General features: G+C 41.5%; 1 protein-coding gene across 2 annotated transcripts in view; it reads right to left on the bottom strand.

The window, feature by feature from the left end:
* Window positions 1-3178: 3178 nt before the first annotated feature.
* Window positions 3179-23384, bottom strand: part of PTPRG (protein tyrosine phosphatase receptor type G) — a 397752-nt gene continuing 377546 nt past the window's right edge. For both annotated transcript variants that reach the window (XM_027467840.3, XM_027467841.3), the window contains 14 exons: window positions 20272-20368; window positions 18509-18591; window positions 18147-18281; window positions 17784-17918; window positions 17211-17383; window positions 16042-16177; window positions 15562-15708; window positions 13654-13747; window positions 12297-12373; window positions 11742-11870; window positions 9599-9745; window positions 8730-8872; window positions 5690-5825; window positions 3179-4442 (listed from right to left, as the gene is read on the bottom strand). In XM_027467840.3, the coding sequence (XP_027323641.3) occupies window positions 4296-4442; window positions 5690-5825; window positions 8730-8872; window positions 9599-9745; window positions 11742-11870; window positions 12297-12373; window positions 13654-13747; window positions 15562-15708; window positions 16042-16177; window positions 17211-17383; window positions 17784-17918; window positions 18147-18281; window positions 18509-18591; window positions 20272-20368 (1779 nt within the window). In that variant the 3' untranslated portion in view covers window positions 3179-4295. The remainder of the gene's footprint in view (window positions 4443-5689; window positions 5826-8729; window positions 8873-9598; window positions 9746-11741; window positions 11871-12296; window positions 12374-13653; window positions 13748-15561; window positions 15709-16041; window positions 16178-17210; window positions 17384-17783; window positions 17919-18146; window positions 18282-18508; window positions 18592-20271; window positions 20369-23384) is intronic.

A 23384-nucleotide genomic window follows, 5' to 3' on the forward strand; every position in this document is an offset into this window, starting at 1 on the left:
CCAAATCTCTTCATTACAGTTCCTTCTCTTTCTCTATCTTTGCATTCCTTCTCCTTTGATAAGTAAAGCCAATGCAGTTCACATTGTTAGAATGGCAACAAAGAGAAGAAAAGCAAAGGGGTAACAATAAGAGTTGAATTACGTCTGCCAAAAATTAAAAAAAAAAAAAAAAAAAAAAAAGAGAAAAGCAAAGAACAGCAATGCAGTGGATTAACAAATCGGCATTTTCCCTTCATATAAAAATTCACTGGCACCATTTGAACATAAACTTCAAAACGCAGGATTTGATGTCCAAAGACATGAATTTGAGAAAGATTGCTAAATCTTTAAGACAACTACATTTTATTTTATTTTGTAAATTAAGTCGGTTTTGTTTTGCTGAGAATTAGTAGTATGTATCTTTGGTAGAATTGATATCTATATTTTAAGCTTTTAAATAAAATATATCAGCTTAAAAAAAAAAAAAAAAAAAGATTACTAAGAAGGCAGTTGTGCTGTTTCACAAAGAGTCTTCTCCTAATGTTCCAATACATCACTTGGGGTTCAAGCAATTCAAGCAGTCAGAAACTGGAAAAAACAACTGAAATGTTGCAGATCCTGTGAAGGATTCCACTAACCTCGAACAGACCCACAGCACGGAAGCAGTCGCACACGGGAAGTAGGTCAAGGGTTTGGGATTATTTTTTACTGTTCCTAAATGCAGATTTGGGAACAGACGCTTTGAAATACTAAGGACAAATGCTGCTTCGAAGGGAAAGACTTTAGAGCTTGGTCTTGCTGAAGAATCAGCCTGCGTGTCCGGGCAGTCCTACCGGCCCTCCCAGCACCTCCTGCCCATGCCAAGTCAATGCCACGTCACTCACATCCAGGAGTGTCACCAGTTTCAGATGTTGCTATGACACAGCTGCTTTCCAAGCATTCCCTCTTGGAAAGCTTGGCTATTTTTATGGGCTCGACACACAGAAGTCTTTTCTGTCTTTCACATGGTCTGCAGGTGCAAACACATGCAAGAGATGGAGAAATCATATCTTAGAAATGTTGACACACATGCACACACGCTTCCATCCAGTGCTTCCTTATTCCTCAGGGCTGTTGCTGAGGACATTTTATGGGGATACTCTTGGGCAGTCCTAATCTGCAGGCCTGCACATTGCCTGGGAGCTTCTGATGCTTGAAAAACGTCCTGAGCAAATGCCAAGACATGGCTACAGCGCAGGGGCTGGTGTGGCGAAAGCAGGGCTGCAATGCGCAGCGTGGGGCTTGGCCAGACAGACCCCAGAGCATCTCGGTGGGGCACTGCAAGTGCAAACCTCTGAACACAACATGTTCAGCCCTTCTGCAGTCCCAGGGAAAGAGGGGCAAGTCCATGGAGGAGAGCAGGACTGCAGCTGCTTACAGCATGACAGATTTGTCTCTAACGCGCTCCTAATCCTGACCTTTACAAGCAATTCCTAGCTTCATCCACTTCAAGCCGAATGCATCATCTATTGGTTATCTGACTGTTAACACAGCTCTTAACACACAGCTTAATCCCCCCCTAAGAAAAAATCCATGGAGAAGTCATACAACATCAGTGTAAATTACTTCCTCATGGATTAAGCCCCAAGCAAGTGTTTCAGATGTGGGAAAATGCCAATGCAAATACATGAATTTCCAAAGCATCTACCGAAGTTCAACCCCACAGCCTTCCTTCATTGATTTTTAAAACTCGTGAGAAGGTAAGGGATTAAACCAAGGGTATTCAGACAGCGTGTCATGAACCACAGTTATCTTCCATCATGCCACTGAAATGAAAAGTAATCAGCTAAAAGTACTGAGCAAATCCAGCCCTCTCGATGCCTGCAGTAATCTTTGTGTCACTTTGCTCTTGTCAGGGTCTGAACTCATTCCTTCTCTCTACACCTCCCCAGGAACTTAAACACTTCAGGTTGAACTGAACAAAATCCCCCGTACTGGCTGGAATTGCCTGGGGCTGGGATCACGGCTGGGGGCATAAGGGGGGCTCAGCAGCCTCGTGCCAGCACGCACTGCACAGCACACCCTCGGCAAAACCTTCCTGGCAGGCAGCGGTGCCTGAAAACTTACTGCAACAACTCCTCCTCCTCACTGGGCTGCAGTGACCGGAGAGCCCAACTCATCTCCTACCACACGTAAACTGACTCACTCGGTGTGGGGCTGTCCCAGGGCAAGGAGGTGCAAACTACAAAGCATTCCTTTGGAACATTTTGCACATCTTTTATTTGGACTAGCTGGTGCTGGACATGGGATTTCCTTAGAGAAACCATGGATATATTCCACTGTTCAGCATTAGCAGTTATTTGGACCACTTGTATCAAGGGAATTCAACAAATTGATTAAGTAAAAGGTAACTATGTAAAAGGTTGCTGATGAACGCTTAAATATATTGGTGTTGGAATTAATCAAGTGCATCCACAATAGGAAATCTTTCCCTTATTAAAAATAAAAGGCCAGATGTTAGTACATACCAGTTCATGTAGCTCCTCTACTCTCAGTTTGTACCTCATGAGGTTCTCAACCAAAATGCCTACACTCGGTATAAATTCCACTTTCAGTTTCCTTCTGTATAAAAAATCCACAGAACCTTCCTCTTAGCTAAGCTTCCTCCTCGCCCTCCCCTCCGACAGAAGAAGTGGGCTTTGCCTTGCCACATTTCTGTATCCTAGCAAGGCCGGACTGGCAGAAATTGATGGTTTTACATTAAATGAAATATATGCTGTAATATTTAGACAAGTCCTGAAGAATACAATGCAGGTTTTGTGCAGTTGAAATTTAGAAGAAATTAATGCCATAAATATGGGATAGTGCCTGTAACTGTACACCAAACGTCAGGGTGGTTGAAATGACACAGTTCATTCTCAAAGCAGATTCAATAACCCCTCCCTACTCAGCAGAGCTACGAAGGACATGACTAACTTTATCTCTCAGGAGAATTAAGTATGTGCTTACTTCTTGTGTTAAATAAGGATGAGCCTTGTTGAATTGCAACCAAATACAAAAGGGAGCCAATAAGAATGTATAATTAAATGCTCCAAACAATAATTCAAATTATTTATAGAATCTGGGGGAAAAACACTTCAGTGGTGTGGGAGGGAAAACACAATAAACTAGGTTTGTGCTAAAGAATTAGTCGGGCAAAAAAAAAGAGGGAGAATGGAACTTTATAGGTAGTTTTTTTATTAGTTTGCTTCACCAGTAAATATGGATCAGTACTTTATGTTTTAGCACTAAAGTATGAAAATTACACACCTGTAAAAATGGCATCTAACAGTTATGAAATTAAGAAACGCCTGTCATCATGTAACATACCATTAGGTGTGAGGTCATATTGAAGAAATAGTAAGGAAATTAATGTGTTTAAAATATTGAATAGCTTAGTAATGTAAAATATTGCTACCTTTGATATATCTGAAAACAGGTCTGATTTTGGGTTATAGTAGATTTCTTACTGTATTGGCTCTGAAGAAAATAAAAACAAAATACTTTCCCATCACGGGGCCGGTTAAAAAACTAAAATTGACATTTTTCTGAGTAAACAGGGAAACTTTGGAACTGTATGTTCAAAACCTATCACTGTGTCCCACATATGAATCGTATCTAATTTATAATTATATTGTATGTAATTTGTATATTCCATGTGAAGCAAGTCTTATGTCTGTAAGTGTACAAACAGCAATGTGAAACAATACAGAAATAATTGTTTCCGCTCCACAAGGCTATTACACCTTCACTGTAGCTAATAATCACCTGCCACGTTTTGTCAAGAAAGGATGAACACTGCTCATCCACTCCATTGGAATGCAAAATACGATTACCAAAACTGTGACATGATAATTAAAATAATAAATATGGTATGAAGGGGTACAGTATCTGTCGTAGAAAGAATCCACCTGGCCTAGCATTCAAGATTTAAGATTCGAGGGTCACTGTAGTTAGCAAAACTTCACTGCATTTAAACGAAACAGAAAAAAGCATGTTTGTTGTCATGGAATGTCACATCAGGGCTTGTTTTGTATTAGAATATTATAGGCAGTAACACTGATCATATAGTGCAAACTAGATAAAATTGCGTTTCACTGTGTGAAATAAACAGAGGTGCAAATGCTCAGTAGGATACCATTAAGACATAAAATGGCAAAAAATAAATATCAAAACTTTTATCAGTGTAAAAAAGTAATTGGGTTATTGTATAACCTAGAGTCTGGCAAAAAAGGCCTCAAAAAAGTTCGCTCAGTCTTCAGAAGTTCTACAAATTAAGTGCCTTTTCAGGTTTCCAATTAGACAAGAGACTCCATGCTTTCTGCGGGATCTGACTCATCACTGGCCATCACAGCACCGTTTTTGTCCAGTGTCATGGGACCGTTTCCATTTTCCTTAGTGCTGACCAAGCTTAGCATCGCCTTATAAAGAAACTGGTACTGCTCCTGGAAAAGAAAGGACAAGTTATTTCAATCCTTCCAGTGTACGTAAGTGAGAGGCAGTTAAATTGGGCATTTCTTGGAAAGGACACAGATATTTGTTACTAGAAGCATATGTAAAAGAAAAGAGAAATACTTAAGAGTAATTATCTGTGTTAATCTATCTTAACCTTGTCACCTCAAAATCTCAGTTTTGAGTAGATTGTATTATTCCTGATCTACTGCCCACTGAAGGAAAAGAAGTCTTTCCACAGATACTATAAGGACACTGCAGAATGGCTGGAACAATTTAACAAACCAAACAGCAGGTTGCAGAAGCCCTAGAACATCATTACTATTTTTCCAGCAACGAGGGCATACATCCAGTTCCCTTATTTTCGTCTTTATTCCATTACCATGCTGATTTTAAAAAGCAACATACAATTTGTGCACATTTTATGATTTCATACCATGAATTCAATGTGTCAATTCCTTGATAATTGTTCCACACACCAGTTCTAAACACATAAATGTGTTAGATCAGTGGTTGGCTTAAATTCCAAGAGGAGGAATGAGGACAGAGCAAGGAGGCATCTACAGCTTCTCAGTTCCAAGGCATCAGCAGATCAGTGTGCCCCAAACACTGAGTTATGGCCAAACTCACCTTTGGGGTTATCTCTGGGAAGGCCCAACAGGCTGGGAATATAGCAAACAGAATGAGGTAAGGCCCCACACCTCCATCCATACAGACCTTAGCTGGACGGACACTACTTGGGGCAAAACTGCTAGAGGTGGGACTAACGCTTACACAATACAGGAGTGCAGGACAACATCTGAGCCCACAGCTCAGCCCCAGGCTGTTCCCTCGTACAGGCAGAGCCATGCACGCCCTGCCAAGGGCTCTTGGTGCATGCAGACTGAAGAGCTCCTATGCTGAAGGTTTTCCTCCCCTCAGCATTCCCTGCCCTGCTGCACCCTTTGGATCACAACTTACAGGGCTGGCAGGGGAGTGCTGACAAGCTGAAAGGCCTGCCTGAGCACTGGCCCCCTAGCTGTGTGCAAAATAAGCTTAATTGCAAATCAGAGACTGCAGGCTTGAGGTTTATAAAAAATGACAATAATATAAAAAAAAAAAAAAAAAGCCCAATGCAACTTCTGCTTGGTAGCAGAAGCAATAGACTTGATAATATACACAATACATGTTTCAGTTCATGCTTTTGGTCTCAAATGAAAACCTTGTAAACTCTCCATTTATATCCCATTTAAAAACTTACAATGTCTGTAAATACTCCAGGCCGCATAAGATTTATCATCTTTGCCACCTGGAAAACATCGACAGCATTTTCATTCTCCAGCTGCTGGGACAGAGTGGTAAGGGCACATAGCGTTCCCGCTGACACAGCTCCATACCTGAAAAACCACATCAAAAGGATAAGATCCTCAGAAAAATACTGGGGCACATTGACAAAGAGCTAGGAAAATGTCGGTATAGTCTTATTTGATTGCCACAGTTCGTCTTTATATCTAGTAAATGCTTGCTTTACACTGGCTATTTTTTAGTCATTTTAATTAAAAAAAAAAAAAAAAGACATTTGATGGTACACTAGTCATTTCAGGATATCTGCAGTATTCAATATGAAGAACTGTATCAGCAGAAGAATGTGAGCCATTTAAAAACACCCAGCTTGCAGAGTATAAAAATGAAATCAGTTCTCACATGCCACATGTACTGAAAGCATCTGCATTGTAGCCGAGTGTATTTTAAATTCATTAGTGGGAGCTCAAGCAAAACATAAATGATTAGAAAGAAATGTGACTTGCCTCTTCCTCTGCATCAGGCAATTATATAAAACTAACAGGGATATGAGGTGCTCACAAGGAAATGGGGCACCTTGAAGTCCTCCTTAGGTCCGATTCATAACCAAAATGCAACATTCCCACGTTGGGCACCCAAAAGACATTAGGGATTCTGACAAATTGAGCTGGGCTGTCATTTAATGAGAACCTGAGCAATGGTTATTCATCAGGAGAATGACTAAGAATGTGTCCTCGAGACAATTGGCCAGGTAGAAACCTTTCTGCTGCTAAGTCTGGGGGTATGCTTGAGACATGCGTGCAGTTGTGGGGTAAGGGATGAAGGATCTTAAGCAACAGGGGCTCGTAACTGCTTCTGAGGACCCTCAACTGAGCTCTGCTCTCGTGGTATTCAGGAGACTGAAATTCTGTCCTGGTTTTGTGAAGTCTACTCCGTGACTTTGAGAAAGTCTGCATCTAAATGTCCCAGCCTGTGAAAGGGGACATTGGTGCTGATTTACTCTGCAAACTGTTTGGAGAACTGTACACGAAAACTTAAATAATCGGCAAGTACTGCGCTGCCATCTGGTACAATACGATTACCACTAGGATTTTTTACAACATTCCTGTGGAAATCAAGACATATGCTGACTTAATTTCGTATGATTTTTGCAAACTCAATTTGCCTAGAAATTGGAAGCAGAAATCAGATCACAATAGACCTGCTATTTTTGATGAAAAGTCTCCAGAAGAAGCAGGGCTTCTGCAGAACTACAGAGATGGCTGCGACTGATCATCTACAGGGACAGCGGACAAAGTGTCTAGTGCATGGGCCTGGTGGGACACAACTGAAGGCCTCTTGGGGCCTAATGGCTCCGTTTCTACTTGAGTTGATTACCGCCAGCTCCCAACAATCTGAAGGCTTTTCTCTCTCAAATTATGCAACAAATTTTCATCTAGTTGCCTACATATGGGCAGTTATATTTAAAGTTCTTGACAACTGTCTCCAGTTGGAATTTCTGAACTACTTTGAAATGCTGTTATCGAGTTCATCCCACCATGTACTTCCTAAATACCACATGCATTTAGTATCTGCAAATTCATATATTTGGAATTAATCTGCAGTTGTAATTACTACTGGATTATGTGATACAGTAGTTGCATGTAGTAAAGGGAAATTTTTGTTTTCAGCTACATTTGCTTAGGCTTCAGTAAAAAGCAGAATCCGCATTATGTATTAGGCATAAAAGTAAAATCATTGAATATGACAAATAAACCAAAAAAAGCAATTTACAGAAAGAATGACTCAGCAACTTGTTAGAAATGTGATTTTGAATAATTTTTTTTTTTTGGTCTAGCATGAAATGCCCAAATCAATAATGGTTCCAATTTTGTAAAACATAATCTTAAGTACTGCAAGAGCAGCAAAACCTCACTTCAGACTACCCAAAGCATGAATATTAAAAACTAGCCTGGAATTAATAAGTGCTGGCAAAAGCCAACAGAGCTCACACTGTGCATTAGCAAGGCAGGAAACAGTGGGAGAAAAACCACTTCCTGCAGCCCAAGGCACCATTTGGCGGAGTCTGCTGGGAAAAACCTGTTGCAGCAGCACAAGCTGATGTGAAGTGAAAGCTCTTTCTGCAACAGCAGATACCAGCACGCAATCACACATCAGCACAAAGGCTGATCTGACCTCTGAAATACCAGAGTATGCTAATAACATTTTTGTACATAAGGTTAAGATTTCTATGACTTTTCCACTAACTCTGCTTTGTAGCAAAGGCAGAAGGTATAATAGACTTGAGTGCAGGAGGCTTGAAGGGGTAGCAGTTGTTTATGCTGGCTTGGTGTTTGCTCTACGGGTGACTCAAGCAGTGTCAGAAATCAGGCTTCCTCGGGATTTTAATGGCAGAATGACTCCACGAAGCACTGTGCCCACCAGGAAACAGCTCCTTCCAAAAACAGCCCTGTTAGACTGAGGCTTCGGTTTCACAGTAACAGTATTTTGCAGCTCCATGATGTGTGCGAAGCAATAACATTCAATGCAATATTTAGTATCTTAAATAACTGGGCATTCAAGCATAGCTGGCAAGACAATGCTCACCATTACACGACAAAAGAGATGAGTGTTGGGACATGCTGGCCCTGTGTTAGCAGGCTACTTCCATTTGGCACCATGTGGGCCCCTTGGAGTGTTTTGGGGGAAGCAGAAGGAAGGAAAATAAATCTGCTCTCAGATAACCTAGGCTCCTTCTCACAAGACACTGCAGCTCGTACTGAGACACTGCTAAGCTGAGCTTGCTCTATGCCTCACCTGGCACGTTAAACCTCAGTTATCAGACAGGAGCTCAGGGCTGTTTTGAAAGTGGTTTCCATAAGCCCTTACCAGGCTGCTCAAAGCCTCACCTAAACCAGGGCTCTGCTGGCTTCTGAAACCTGTCGTAGAATCTGTATGGGATATCTCCATGTACAAAAGAATCCAAAATGCATACAAAGCAAGAAAAAAAAAAGACATACTCATCATGAACTATGGTGGGGCCATCCCTTGTTAAGGCCTCTTCCTTGATTACATTGATAAGTTCAAAGGTACTGCTTATGGGAGCATCTGGGTTTGGCCATTTAGGACACTGAAAGTGGCGGACCTCCAGAACGTAGTCATCCTGAAATGAAAAGCCAGCCTCAGCATTAGCTACTTTAACATTTATCCACTCCATGTAGAAAGATGCACAGCTCTGTAGCAGCTCCGCAATAGTGAACACCCTAAAATAATGCAACTTTAACAAAATGTTTAGTTAATGAAGATTTTATATTTCATTTCAGAGCCTATATCCATATACACCTTCTCTCAAAGCCAATAGCTCAAAAACCAAACAAGAGAAGAGTAATCAAGGAATCTAAATTTAAAAGGGCTTGCAAACCAATGTTTTGCAGCAAAATCCAGCTGCAATTCCAATACCAAACCAGAGATAGGCTTGTGGCTCAAAAGAAATGTGCTTAATAAGCAAACTCCCTTAACACCCCGAATAATTACACTATAAATATTGACATTTATAAGCATGAATAGGACAATAAACCTTGGTGTAGTTTACAAAGAATAATTCCATCTACTTTTGCAATTTCTGAATGAAAATCAGCGTCTTCACTTTCAAATATTCACACATTAAATACGACAGCCTCACTAGCTAGAAAAATCTACCTGAAGTAGAAAATGTGAGAGGGGGAAGGAGCCAACAAGAACACCTTTCCCAGTGAGCAACACGCATTCATGGGCATTTACAAGTAAATAGTTTTCAAAATTGTTTGTGTACTCATCATTTGTCATATTTAAATGATATCAACAACATTTTGGAGAAGAGCCAAGATCCACGTTTGGAGGTTTATTTTACCTGGGTAGCTTCAAGGATAAAGTCATGGATGATAATTTGCTCTTCATTAGAGAGGCACAGTCTGTCTTTGCTGATAAGGGTCACAGTAAAGGCCTCACAGTTCATGGATTCCTCGCGACTTGGCCAGTACACAAACTCATCTTCTGCCTGGAGGGACGAAACAACACACTGTTGCAGCCTCTCACATACCTTGCGTGTGACTGAGAAATCCAGCGGATCAAAAAATTGGTTTGATAAATAGAGATGATCAGAAGCTGATTTCTACAAGCCCTTTTTGTCTAAAAGCAACCTACTATTAGTCTACTAGTAGTCAGTAAGCCTGCCAGATCCCTCCTTTGTGTGTCCAAACAGGTAACGTCTGCTTTTTAATTGGTTTCATAGGGAAATGGTTATCTTACCTCACTCGTACTTAACCTTTGTATTATATCCCAGGCTTTATTACCTCCTGCCTAGACAGTTTTGCATGAAAGGCAGACACCTGTTTAGAAAAAAATCATTAACCTTTAATAATTAATTGCTTATTATTTTAATTTATATTTTTGTGGCCTAATCCAAAACTCAGGGGTATTAGTGGAAGGTCTGTGGATCAGGTCTAGGTAGAAGAGTGATGTATACTTAAGAGAGGAATTTTTAGAGGTGGAGGGAAGAATGAGGAAGAAAGAAGACACCCAAACTCATGAGAAAACATGAGCTATGAACCCACTTCATCCCTCTGCAGCCATGAACGTGTCTCTAAAAACAGGCTTATTTCTGTGGGCCTGGAGCCTCCATGCACATGATGTGCAAGACACCGTTGGGACTTCTGTCTTAAACGAAAACAGTCCTGAAAACAGGACCTGGGATCCTAAGTATTGAGTGCTCTGCAAATTCCACCCTCAGTGTGCAGAGGCACCAGCAACCCACATAACATTGCTAAATGCTGTGGAAGTGACCTGTTTTTCAATGTGACAGGTTCTCGCAGCAGGCATTATGGTCTCATCCTTTGGCATTAAACATTTGTCACCTTGATGCTGTCCCAGCTCTGTTCCACCACTCCTTGGCAGCCAACACAACACAACACAAACCAAACCAAACCAAACACTGAGCCAACATAAGGGTGCTAATGCCCTGCTAGCCAACCTCCACACTGGGCACCATGAAGATGAAAGCAGGCACCAGGTGTACTTGCAAGGGATATGGTCTAGGCCGGTGCTCCTCCTTTGCCTTTTAAATCACTAATGTTCTGCTGAGCTAGTCCACAGACTTGTAAAGACAAGAGCAGCCTCTTCATTTCTACCTGACATGCTTTCATTTTGTTAGTACTTTCTGATTCAATCGTATTTCTCTGAACACTTTTTGCCTTGCAGTGCCTGCAATGCCTTTCATCACACTGCACGCAGGAAGCATATCGACTGCTGCCTCTTTAGTAGCCCCTCATGACTGCTATTTTCCTGCTGTAGTGGAGGTGGTTTCTCTACCGTTCTCAGCTACAACTGTCTCTGCATCTCAGTAATGCATGCAAGAAAAAATGAACCATTTAGTTCCTAATCCTTTTCGTCCTGCCCTCTTGAGACATGCTAGTAAATCTGGAAGCAGTGATTAGCACTTCACCTGTGTCACTTGCTTCTCTCTTCTCGTTATTTCCACTTAAATTAACATACACGTTTGCTTTTTGCTTACATCAAAAATAACTTTTGTAACCTTTCCCAGCCTTAAGTCTTGCATGGCTTTAGTCTTAACCCCCCTGGAAACAACTGACTTATCCTAATGCCCCTGCTTTGTATTTCTGCTCCTGTCAAAGTCCTTACCCATGGCCCTGGCCAGACAGTAACCTCACTGCCTTACATCCTGCCAGCCGGGTAACCCACAGGAGCTTCGCAGAGCTGTCGTTGGCTGCATGCTGCCTGGAAGCACTGTGGTCTGCTCCAACTCACTGCAGTTTATGCTGTCTTTCCCAAGGGTGAGGGCAGAAAGAAAGAGCAGAAAACAGGCCCCACACCTAGGAATTTATCTATTTGTGCCAAGCTTAGGGCAGAGTTTGAGAAGATGGCCCAAAAACTGGTTTTTCTTTCCAGCCTGAAATAGCCATAGCATGTATCTACGTGGGTGGCCTGCTGGGCTGAGCGACTGCCGCACGGCACAGGGAGGGAAGCGTCTCACTCACCAGGCTCTGGTTGTCTGGCAGCATGACGATGATCTGTGCGTTGTGATCCCAGATCATTCGCCAGAAATCTTTAGTTGTGTGTGGCAGCGGATGTTGGGTTATGATGAACTCGTTACTCCTGTAGTAGCCCTTTTGCAGCAAAACAAACCGCAGTTACTTACTGCCTTCAACAGTTTTAGAGCATTAATTTTATCTTTGGGGACACATAATGACCCTATTTCATTTTATTCCACAATATTTTCACACAGACTATAATTTTGTAACTCCATTTCCATCCTGCAGAGTCTCCGTTGTTTTCATTTACGCTAAATCCCAGTATTTATTTGACTGTATCTCATGGAAATACACATTCCACCTAAATGCATCTTGTATTTAATTTTTTTAGGCAACAATCTTTAATAAAACACAGTTAATAGCTTTACATTATGGGGAAGGTGTTAAAATCTCATCTGTTAATACACAGCCATTACATACAGAATTAAGACAATTACAGGCATCTGGTATTTAGCACCTTAGAATTGATTTTACTTTGTAATTAGGTGTTGGCTTCCTCACCATGATATAAGAGGCATTAATGTAATCAGTTCCCTTCATTCCAGGCAGCGGTGCCAAGCCCACTCTAGCACGCTCAGCTATAAGATAAAGAAAAGAAGAAAAAAATATCAAAGTCTGGTCATGGCACATTGCAGAAAGCAAGAATTTCTCAGACGTTAACAAACCAAATACTGTGCAGCTCCCATCTCCCCCAGGAGCAGGCCAGCACTTTAACCGTGTTAAAGCATTGCCTGCTAACACAGGATATAAAAGAGAATGTTGCACAATATTCCCACAAGGACAAAGTAATTTCAGGAATCAAATTTTACTATAGCAAAGATTTTCACAGCAGGCTGAATTACCAAATAACAGTATATGCAGTGATAACAGGGGATTTAAGGTAATTCTGGACTGCAGCGTTCCATTTGTCTCCAGCAGCACACAAACCCAGCTGATTTATTTTGTTTTCCCTACCACTCCGTAGCACAACCATCACTCACTCTCCCAGCTGGAGGGTGAGATAACCTCCTCAGACAAAGCCCTTCCCTAACAGGTAGCCCCGCAGAAGTGGCTACGTGTTCTTCAGGAGGTCTGCACTGCTCTGTGTTTGAGGGTTGGGTTCAACAACATCCCGAAGCCAACTGACAGGCTCCTACTGCCCAGCTGAAACCACCGTAATCACTGCAGCTACACGACACCAACTCTAAAGTCACATAGGCTATTTCAGTCCATTCACCTTTGTTTTCAGCGTATATCCTTATGATTTCCCTTTTTATGACCAACCTTCATGAGGGACCAAATCTGTGTCATTACAACTTTGCAGTAGCTTGGCTATTGCCTGTCCTGTACGTCCTGTGCTTGGGCGGAAAGTGATGGGAACAACATTGTGCTTCTGCTTGGTTTGGTGCAAGTTCATATTGCTTAGCAATTGGGCATAGATTCCATATTAATAACTGTGAAACTGTGGCCTTGGGCACTAAATACCCTCAAATCTACAGAAAGCTCGCACACAAGAATTGAGTGTACTCGCTGAATTATAAAAAACGAAAAAACGTGTGCCAATCACCCTGGGAGATCTCACCTGAGCTGGGAGCTGTATCAAAGTAATTATCACAGTATTCCATAGATTATCCCCTACCTAATTATTCAAATTCTTAAGCACTTCAAATTAACACTTCACTTGGACAGTATATCTGGCTGACACCGTAACTATTTTCTTTTGTTCAGTTTCATCAGAGTAATGGTGAAAGACAGCTTGGTCTGAACAGAAGATTACAGTTCTCCTTCCTAGTGGCTATGCCTTTTCATGCATAACACGTGGAGAATTCGCTACAAAAACTTATGCTAGGCAGTAATCAAACTGAAGATGTGATCTTACATGGCACGACTGATGAGTTCCTGTTCTTCTCTTTGTTGCAGTCTTTCTGAGCACTGAAGCATTCCACGTATTTTGCATTACACTGTGTAACCAGCTGAAAGAGAATAAAGTAGTAAGTCACTCCTCATAGCGATCTAAATGAAGAGAGGTGGTTTCTTTGCCAACTCCTGGGAAGATGCATCAGTAGAAGAATAAACTGCATTGTTAAACTTGTTTAAAATACTCAAGATGCCAATGGAAATCATCCTTTTCATACAATATGTTTAATGGATAAAAAGATCTTTGCAGCTCTCAGCTTCGAAACATCCTGAAAATGAAGTTCCATCAAAATGTATTTTCACAGAACACTACATTTAGTTATTTTTGAGAATATATTTCAAAGACTTGCAGACATTTTCAGTCAGAAGCAGGTCTCAAGGAAGAAAAGCTAGCAAAATAAAACAGTGACAAAAGAAAACCAAAAAAGTTTTACATTTACTTTCAAAATAAAAGTGAGATCGTTCCTACAGAATGACTTTTTCCTGCCAGGCCTTTTGTGAACCCACCATGCCAGCAGCAGAGATCTGAGGCCATGGGTTATATTATCTGGCCTGCTAAATTTGTTCTGGGCCCAATGAAAAGTCAGGGAGGCAGATTTGTGTATTCCGCCAGTGCATGGGGAATCTCTAACAGAGCAAGGAGGGTGAAGGTGGCTTTTCCATCTCCTGCACTAGCAACTCATTACTCAACGTAATTTTACTCTAAGACAGTTGAATGTGAACTACTGTCCAAAGGCATGAGTGCTGGTTATTTTCTGCCAGCTCTGTGGTAGCAGCAGAAATCTGGGAAAAAAATTAATAATTGAGGCTTTCTTAGACCTAGTTTCACATCCACTCTAAACAAGATTGCTTAACTCACCCCTGTACTTGCAGTAGGTCTGTTGGAAGTTACAGAGTTTCTAAACATCTGTGCAACTCTAGCAGAGGAAGCCATTTCCAAAAATGGCACTTACTTTTTTTTTTTGAAATTTTGCCACAAGTCACGAGAAAACATCTTTATACTTATAATTTAATATTTTTAATAAAAGTGGAACACTTATTTTTTTTTTTAATAACAGATGTTTTTCTTCTGTTGCGTTTTATGTGTGTATGTTTGTACTTGTTTCTTTAATTTAATAATTAAGCATCTGGAATTTCTACAAATGAATTCTGAGAATATCTTGTTCATTTGTTGAATAGCTTTGCATCTGCTAAAATTTAACAGTTTCAATTCCTCGGGTAGTTATTAAACTGAGTGAGCTTAGCTGTGAAAACAGACATCATGTATAATCTTCCTATGATACACAGTCTCACAAAATAGTTTTAAATGCATTCAAATAAAATGCAATCAGAAAATCTTAGGTTTCAAATAGATCCAGGCAAACAATTTTACTTTGGCCATGATGAAAGCAGCTGTAATATAGTAAGGAAAAGCAGCAAGCATTGTTAGCAATCAGAAAGGCATCTTGTATTTCCTGGTCTTAAAACATTTTTAATTCTTTAATTCCACAACACTGACATGATAAGTGGTATTAAGAACCTCATTTCATTTCGTTCTCCATATATATGCATGAGAACCACAGTTTAGAGGAAGACCTCCAGCCAAGTTACCCACATGCTCAGGAATGCCCCAGCTCCCTTCAGAATGGGGAGACGAGCAGCACACTTCAGTATCCATGCTCCTCTTCTCACCTTTGACTCCAAGGGTATTAGTACTGATTTCCAGCAGTGCAGCTAAGACTTGTTGAACACTGAGCTTCCCAAGATGATGTGCTGTGCTAATCAAGTGTTCTGGTTTGGTTCATCATCTATGACAATAGATGGTGAAGACATGCCATGCAACACAGAGTGGAGAAATCAAGTCCCTCTGGATGGGAGCGATAAGCCTTACCTTGAACTGTTTTTCTAGTCGTGTCTTCCCTCCTATGCCAGGTATGAGGATGCTGTTAACGTAACTGTGCAGCTGGTTTGCAGATACTTCAGTCTCTTTCCCAAGGATGGCTTCCAACAAGGCATCATGAATAAAAATGTACTGCTCCTAGATAAACAACAGCATGTCACGTAGGCACTTGAATAAACTGAACAGCTGGCTTTAACTGAGGGGTAGGGCACTAAAGGAGGGCATACAAAACAAGCCACCCATGCAAATACTGCCAAATCCAGAATAAACATTTACAAGTGTAACAAATACAACTTCGAAGAAGTCATAGGCAAAATCTGAAGTTTCTGGTCTAGATAAAGAGAGACATTCCTGTGCAATACATTTGATATATGCAATACTTACAGAGGTGTAAATAAAAAATCTATTTGCTTTTTGATTGCAACATAATAATGAACATAGCTTTAAATTGAACCCCACTGCAATCATTACCTCTGTCTGGACGAGGTAGTTGCGCTGTGTCCTGATATGTTTCAGGAAACCCAGGACATTAACTGTGCTTTTGTCTTTTATCTGTTGCAGCATACTGTCTATCACAATGTAGGTACCAGTTCTGCCAACACCGGCACTACGGAAAACATAAGAGAAACTCCATGTAATACAGCTGGACCGAAGTAAATGTTCACAACAGGAGAACAGAACTAAACATATGCAGCTGTTCCCAGACTCTCATTTCCCTGCAAGCCTGAACCCTGGAAGTTACTAAACACAATATTTTGGTTTTCTGGGAATTTTATCAGGCATGTATTTCTCCCATTTGTGGTATCTCAGTCCTGTAAGAGAAAGACGAGCATTATACAAGCCATCGTGCCTGAGCCACTGAAGCTGTCTAGGCTTGCAGGCCAGGGCAGCAAGGATGGGGCTGCCATGGTCCTGGATTTCACAGCCTGGCTCTTTGCATGAGCTGAGACTTGGATGTGCTGCTTTCATTGCTGTTGTTACTGGTGTTGGCCAGAGGAAGCCATGTGGCAATCCACTCTGTGCCAAACTGGTGAGGTTGCTCCAGGCTGTGGGCTGTCCTGGTTGGCTTCAGCCATAAAGTAAGGCCGAAGCTTCGTGGTGGAGCTGTAATGGTGCTCTGCAAATGCAGGTGGTACTATGGCAAGGCCTAGGAGGGGTGAACCCTATGGAGGCAGGACTTCTGGAAGGGGAAGAGGGCAGTCCCAGATTCAACACAGAGGAGGGAAAGGGGAACTGTTCAGAGCTGCTCAATGAGCTCTAACTCCATCATCCTCTCCACTTTGCTATGGTTTTGTACAGCCCCCTTGCACACAGCGATGGAGAACACATCCCTCAGCTCATTTAAGGGAAGTGTGGGCAGGTGGAAAACAGACTTTGAATGAGAAACTGCACAGCCACATCTGTGCAATGCTCAGCAGCTCACCATCATGATGCAGGGCTTTGCTAACATAACTGGGCTGCTTTTGCCTTGGAGATGGCTTAAAATGTAGGCAAAGCTAACTCATGTCTCCCCACACTCCACAGGGCAGGCACACTCCCATGCTAATAACTCGTGGTGTTTTCCTTCACTGGCATTTAGAAGAGCACACACTGCAAAATAGGCATTTGTACCATGAAGAAATTAATCACACCCATCATACCTGCAGTGCACAACCACTGGTCCCATGTCTGGGGTTCTGGCTGCAGAGGATCTCCTAACAAAGGTTAGCACAGGCAGAGCATACTCCGGCACACCCATGTCAGGCCACTGAGTGTAGTGATACTGAATAACCGTTCTCTCATTCTGGCGCCCTTTTGGGTTTCCTTTCTGACCCTGCATGCAAAGTAGGAGCAGAGAAAAAATAAAGATTAGGAAAGAGGAGCATGCAAATATATTCAATCCTACTGGCTTGCTCGGATGAAAAAGTGCTGGACTATTACAGAAGAAATCTTCTGCAGCTCTGTCTCCTGCTAGGTGGAGACAGAGTTCAAGAAAAAATACACATGGGAATAACAGCAGCAGCTGCGATACCTAACCAGCAGCAAATTTGAGAGAAAGAAACATAGGTTAATCCTTTCACCAGGCTCCTTGTAATCCTGCTTTTGTTTACTTATTTCCCATCCACCTGCTGCTTCAAGTTGCCTATGCAACAGCTAAATTTTCTCCTGCATGGCTTGCATCCTTTACACAAGCTAGAAGGCATCTGGATGAGAACAGTGAAAGCTTCACCCACCTTCTTCATCTTCGTGTTCCTGACTGTGAAGCGGCGCACAGTGTAGCAGGCATGAATGTTTGTGCTCTTCAGTGTCACTATTATGTTGCCATACTCCTCACTATTCTCTGACGGCCAGTACTGGTCACATTTTCTCTGAACAAAGACATAGTTGGATGGGTTGGCTGAAGGTTTGAACTTTCTTTACATTTGTGTTTGAAGTTTTTTATAAAAAGTAAAATCATGGCTAGCTATGCAACCCTCTATGTTAGCTATGGTTTAGACATCAACATGTATCATCCCAGACCATTTAAAAGAAATTCTGCCCACATGAGTTGGAGAGATAGTAAGGAGTATCTGCTAATAAACTAGAAAATCTCTTACTCTTCCTTTTTCAACAAGGTTTGTGATCATGACAATGATTCCAGTATTTTGTTCCCAAATCATCCTCCAGAAATCTTCAAAGGTAGACTTTAAAGGTCCCTGGGTAGCAATGTAGGCTTTTGCTTTGTTGTAACCCTTCAAAGAAAACCATAATGCCAAGTGAGATGAAAGCAGTATCATGGCAGAGGTATTAATAATTTAAAGGTAACAATGAAAGGTGCCTTTCTCATTCAGAATAGTGAGGAATCTGTAGCAAAATTATCATGTGAAATTTGAAAACACAAACACTTCACAAGTAGCAATACTTCCTCCTTGTGGAGGGATTCAGAGTTAGAGAAGAAAAAACAATGAAAAGAACTTACATCAACATAATTAGCATTAATGTAGTCACTGTGCTTAGAATCCTTTCCTGGTAAAGGCCTTAGCTTCACCCTACTGTGATCATCTGCAGGACAGAAAACAGAGCAGAAGCATTAAGGAAACACGATGAAGAACTGCAGGTAAACGTCCCATTTCCTAGGTACTGGAGCAGCCCTTATTAATACCCTGCACAAACTGGCTTTGGACTGCAAGTGGAAGGTGTCTGTTCTTGGTCACCTGGATGAATTGTCTGTTCTTCCCCATTTGAAAATGGCAGCAGGTCCTCAAGGCTTCACATCCCTTAAATCACACAGTTCATGCTGGGACAGCTTCTCTTTAAAAGACACTGTAGAAAGATCTCTAGGATCATCTGCATTGCACAGTGTAATGTGATTCAAAGAGCCACAGCACCACACAGGGCTGTGTAATGTGGTGCAGAGGCACCAGCTCAGCTCTTGCAGGCAGTAGAGCTGCCTTTGCTTGGCTCAGTGTCTGAGCTCATTATCCTCCACTCGGTGCTGTGCTCTGACAGCTCTACTGGCTCTGGAGAGTGAATGTCCCCACTCCTTCACCACCCTCATCATACCAGGAAGATAGACTTTAGATTGTGCTTTTCCACTCTTTAGCTCCTGTTTTTTTTTTTTTTTTTTGCACTCAAATGCCTGACTTCCTGCTTAAATCGGAAGAAATTGCAGCCCTTCTGCTTCTAAGCAGCAGTATGGGCCTGGGAGGGGCTTCCAACACATGCAGGAAAGAGACATGTGGGCTAACTTTAAGCAGGAAGAATCTGGTTTTGTTTGCCTTCCAAGGCACCAAGGGAGAAAGAGGTTCCTTCAGGTGCAACTTGGAACACCAGAGTTCCTGCTTCAATTCTCCTCTAGTGGTACTTCTCTCTCTGTGCTTAGAGGGACCAGACACCTATGTCTGAAATCAGAGCTGGGACACCTACAACGAATCCCCTTGCCCAAGGACATGTAGCAAGTGTGTTACTGGTCCTTAGCCTACACTTTGACAGATTCTGAGAGTCAGAGACATGCATTTCCTCCCTATGCCATCAAAAACATTCAAGATTTACTGTAAATTTTAAGAACACTGGGGACTCTGTATCAGCAACTTTCCATCTTTGATCCTAAACCACAGTAACTGCTGCACCTCACATCAGAGAACAACACGGAAAAAAGTCACCACATTTACATCCCAGGCCTGTAATAATTTGCACTGAGTCCAGATTTGCAGTTCTCAGAGGAATACAGGCAAAGCCTGCACTGTGCTACAAAGATCACTGCTTGTCCAAGTCGTACACATGGTTGAAGCAGTTTGAAATACAGCAGATATATTCTGCAAGATTTAGCACCTTTGGGATTATAAGGAAATCTCAGGGATCATCAGTAAAACTCTTTTCTCCACCGTGCACTTCCCTTAGGCCAGTTTTCGGATGTTAGCAGGCAGAAGAGCTCTGATCATCAATTTATCCGAGTTATTCCTCCACAAAGTTTTAGAGCAAACCAGTACTTCTAAATCTATGCTTTCAAACTGGAAACTATTTTAAAACAAAAGTTGGAGTGAGATCCTAGCCTCAGAGAATTTAAAATATCCACTGCCTTTAGAAGGAAAATGATCTCCCTGTCACACTGTCATGTATTTATTAACTATTGTGTAATAACATAACTTTAACCCACCTGCTTTTCCAGTCACACAGACACAGTGTGAGAGGAGAGTGTTTTTCCTGTTTGATTAAACATGCTCACTGCTGGTGCTTACTTACATGCTAGGATGTTGATGTATCTGTTCTTGTGCTTGTTGTCGGGGTGGTTGGAGTGCTCTGCAGTGATGTTCATGTCGGCTGTACAGCGTTGCACTTCCTAGGCATAAAAATTATTCAGATGCAAAACGCGTCAGCCCCAAAAATGAAGCTCTATCTCCTTTTGCAACAGCTCATAGAAACCGCGTTCAAAATATCGATATCTTAATTACTGAATTAAACACACAGTCATTCAGCATTTTCCTGTAGGACGTGGTCTGCTTAAACCAAGGAGGTGTTAGCCTGGCTTATGCTTCTCTTCGCAGACCTGGTGACAGATGCAGTCTGGGCACCCCATGGGTGGCTGTCCCATCAGACCAGCAGTCCATCCATCTTCGGGACTGCATCTCCTGTGGCACCCCACTGTCTCCCCCCTTGGGAAAGGAAGAAGAGTCCCTTCAAAGGCAAGAGTGGCCACAATGCAGGGTAAGAAATGAAGCACGAAGAACATTTCAACGGCAGTCTCTTGACCGCAGGACAACTAATTTGCTTATAACCTCTCAAAACAGGGTTTCTGACATTTCAGCTTGGCACTGACCTTTTGTTAGTTCTCTGCAGAGAGATGCCTTTTATAAAATATAAATAAAATAGATCTTTGAAGATAACAGCTAGTGCTTTAAATACCACTTCTTGGACACTGATGAACAGCCAATGATATAGTGAAAGAGATAAAAGGTTGCATCCACGTATATATACCGGAGCGATGTCTATTCAGACATTCAGAAAGCAGGACGAGTCTGTCTCAAAGCTCGAGATGCAGGTGTCTGTCTAGTCAGGTTAGATACCAAACTCCCATTGACTTTTCAGCTCTGAACCTACTTCCTACACCATCGGCCATCAGAATACAGGGCTATTGAAATGGGGCAGTGGAGGATCTCTTCTTAGCCCCTTGAGAAGCAGCTATTCCGCTTGGCCAGGCTGCCCTAGAGATTTACACACATCAGAGATTGTCTTGCAAACTAAACACTACAATTCCTCAACTCATGTATGATACCACCTCCAGGACAGATTTTTTTGTCAGTTTAATTAGTTGTCTTGAAAATGCTAAAACTCTTTTTTATCCCTAGCATAAATATTTGTAGTTTTAAAACACATTTTTGAAAAATATATCAATGTTTGGAGCTCACAAAGTTGCAGAAGAAACTACAGTTATTTAAATCTTTTGTGAGTCCCAGAAATCACACCAAATAGAACCAATTTCCCCCAAGGATATATGGGGAAGTGCCAAATTGCTTTGTATTCCAGGCTTTAAAAATAACAGTACAGAACCTGCCTAAGAGGGAAAGTCATTAGGAGCTCACAGCTGCTACAAAGATCACAAGCTAAGTGACAGAGAAAAATTATCAAGAGAAATGCTATACAAACAGCAGATGTAACAGAGTTCAGCATTATGCAGACATTTCACAAAGGAGTTGCATTGCAATTTTGATATCTTCCCCAGCATTTACATTTTAAAAGTGCAAAGTGTACTAAAACCTTGAACATTTTATAGCTTTTATATCCCCATGACACTCCCAAATAAAAATTGCCTCTCTTTTTCTCTTCCCCCTCTCCACAGGGAGAAATACACTGCATTCACGGAGGTGAGCTGAGCAAAGACAAAGAGGAATCGGGCAAAACTCGCAGCTGATCCTAACAGAATAGTTCCGTTTCTATCACGGATGAAAAACCACATTAAAATGTGCACTTCCCTAATTCTGCTTGTCAGCTCCAGTAAACAAGGGACTTCTGATTATACACTGGGCAGGAACAGCTCAGCCCAAGTCATAAATGGAAAAGCAGCATTACTTATATGTTAGCTCAATTTAATGTATTTTTGTTTTACCTCTTTTTGCATTTAGAAATCGTGTAATAGCAGTGCTGTACTCTTTGAGTTCACTACTAAAAAATACCCTCCCACTTCTGAAAAGCCTTACGTCAGCCCCTACATCCCTGCATCACTACAAAATTCTTTTTACAAGTTATTAGCATTGAAACATTTATGCCAAATGCTGCAGAATTTAACGCAGATGAATCCAAAAAGGTTCTGTGGAGAATACTCTAAAAAGTTATAGAATGTAATAGGGAATTACATCCCTGCTAAGGAATTTTCTCTGACGGTTTAAATACTACACAGTAAATGTATCACTTTCTATTAAATTCTATAGGACTTTTCCATAAGGGAATTGTTGGTGAGGTTAATCACTTTAATTAACCTTTTTATGTTGATGCTGACTGTTTTCTCAACTGTACATGTTCCCAGCTGGCCAATATAAAGTTAATAGAAGAGGAAGATTAAGCTAAGATGGTGAAAAACACAGCAGTGGAAAAGACAGTCTGATGCTGTGAGAGCTGATCATCTGAAAATGGCTTTTCCTAGCACATAACATTCTAAGTGAATTTGAGTACTCTGGAAAACTGTTATAATGGTGGATTCCTGTTCCACAGGAGACTGTGAAAAGACAATTGTTCAAGAAAAGCTTCTCCCTTGCCAATGCAGGTTTTTTTTTTTTTTGGTCTTTTTTAAAACATCAGTGTAGGCCAATAAAAGGCCATTTCAATTTCAGCCCCCTTTCCCCAGCCCAGGCCACACAAAGCATTGGGATGCTGAGGCTGTCCTACAAGAAGGAGCCCGAGAATATCCTCCAGCTTCATGCTGGCCACTGACAACGCTTGGCTGTGCTGCACAGACAGGTAAGATTGAGAGCAGAGGTTGGTTATCCATGGTTGGCCCTCCTGGATTCACCTCTCCAAATTCTAAAAGCAAATGACTAAACCACAGGCTCACTGCATCAGACAGCATGACATAGCTTAACATTCTTTTGTTATTAAAGTCAACAGGGTTGCCTTTCATCAAAGCACAAAATGCTTTAAGAAGGCAAGACTAGTAGCAACCTGTTATCTATGCCTCAGCTCAGAACATTATTTGCCCTTTGGCAGAAGGGGATGGCCTAGTATTAACTAATATCACTCTGGAGGAAGTTCCAAAAAGTCACCATACTAATTATGCTATTTTACCACATTTTATATATATTACATATTTATTTTCTCAGCATTTTCTATTGGTTACGCAATTAACGCCCTGGGATTTCTAAGTC

The sequence above is a fragment of the Anas platyrhynchos genome, chromosome 13 (genome assembly GCF_047663525.1).
Source record: "Anas platyrhynchos isolate ZD024472 breed Pekin duck chromosome 13, IASCAAS_PekinDuck_T2T, whole genome shotgun sequence".
Classification (NCBI taxonomy): Eukaryota; Metazoa; Chordata; class Aves; order Anseriformes; family Anatidae; genus Anas; species Anas platyrhynchos.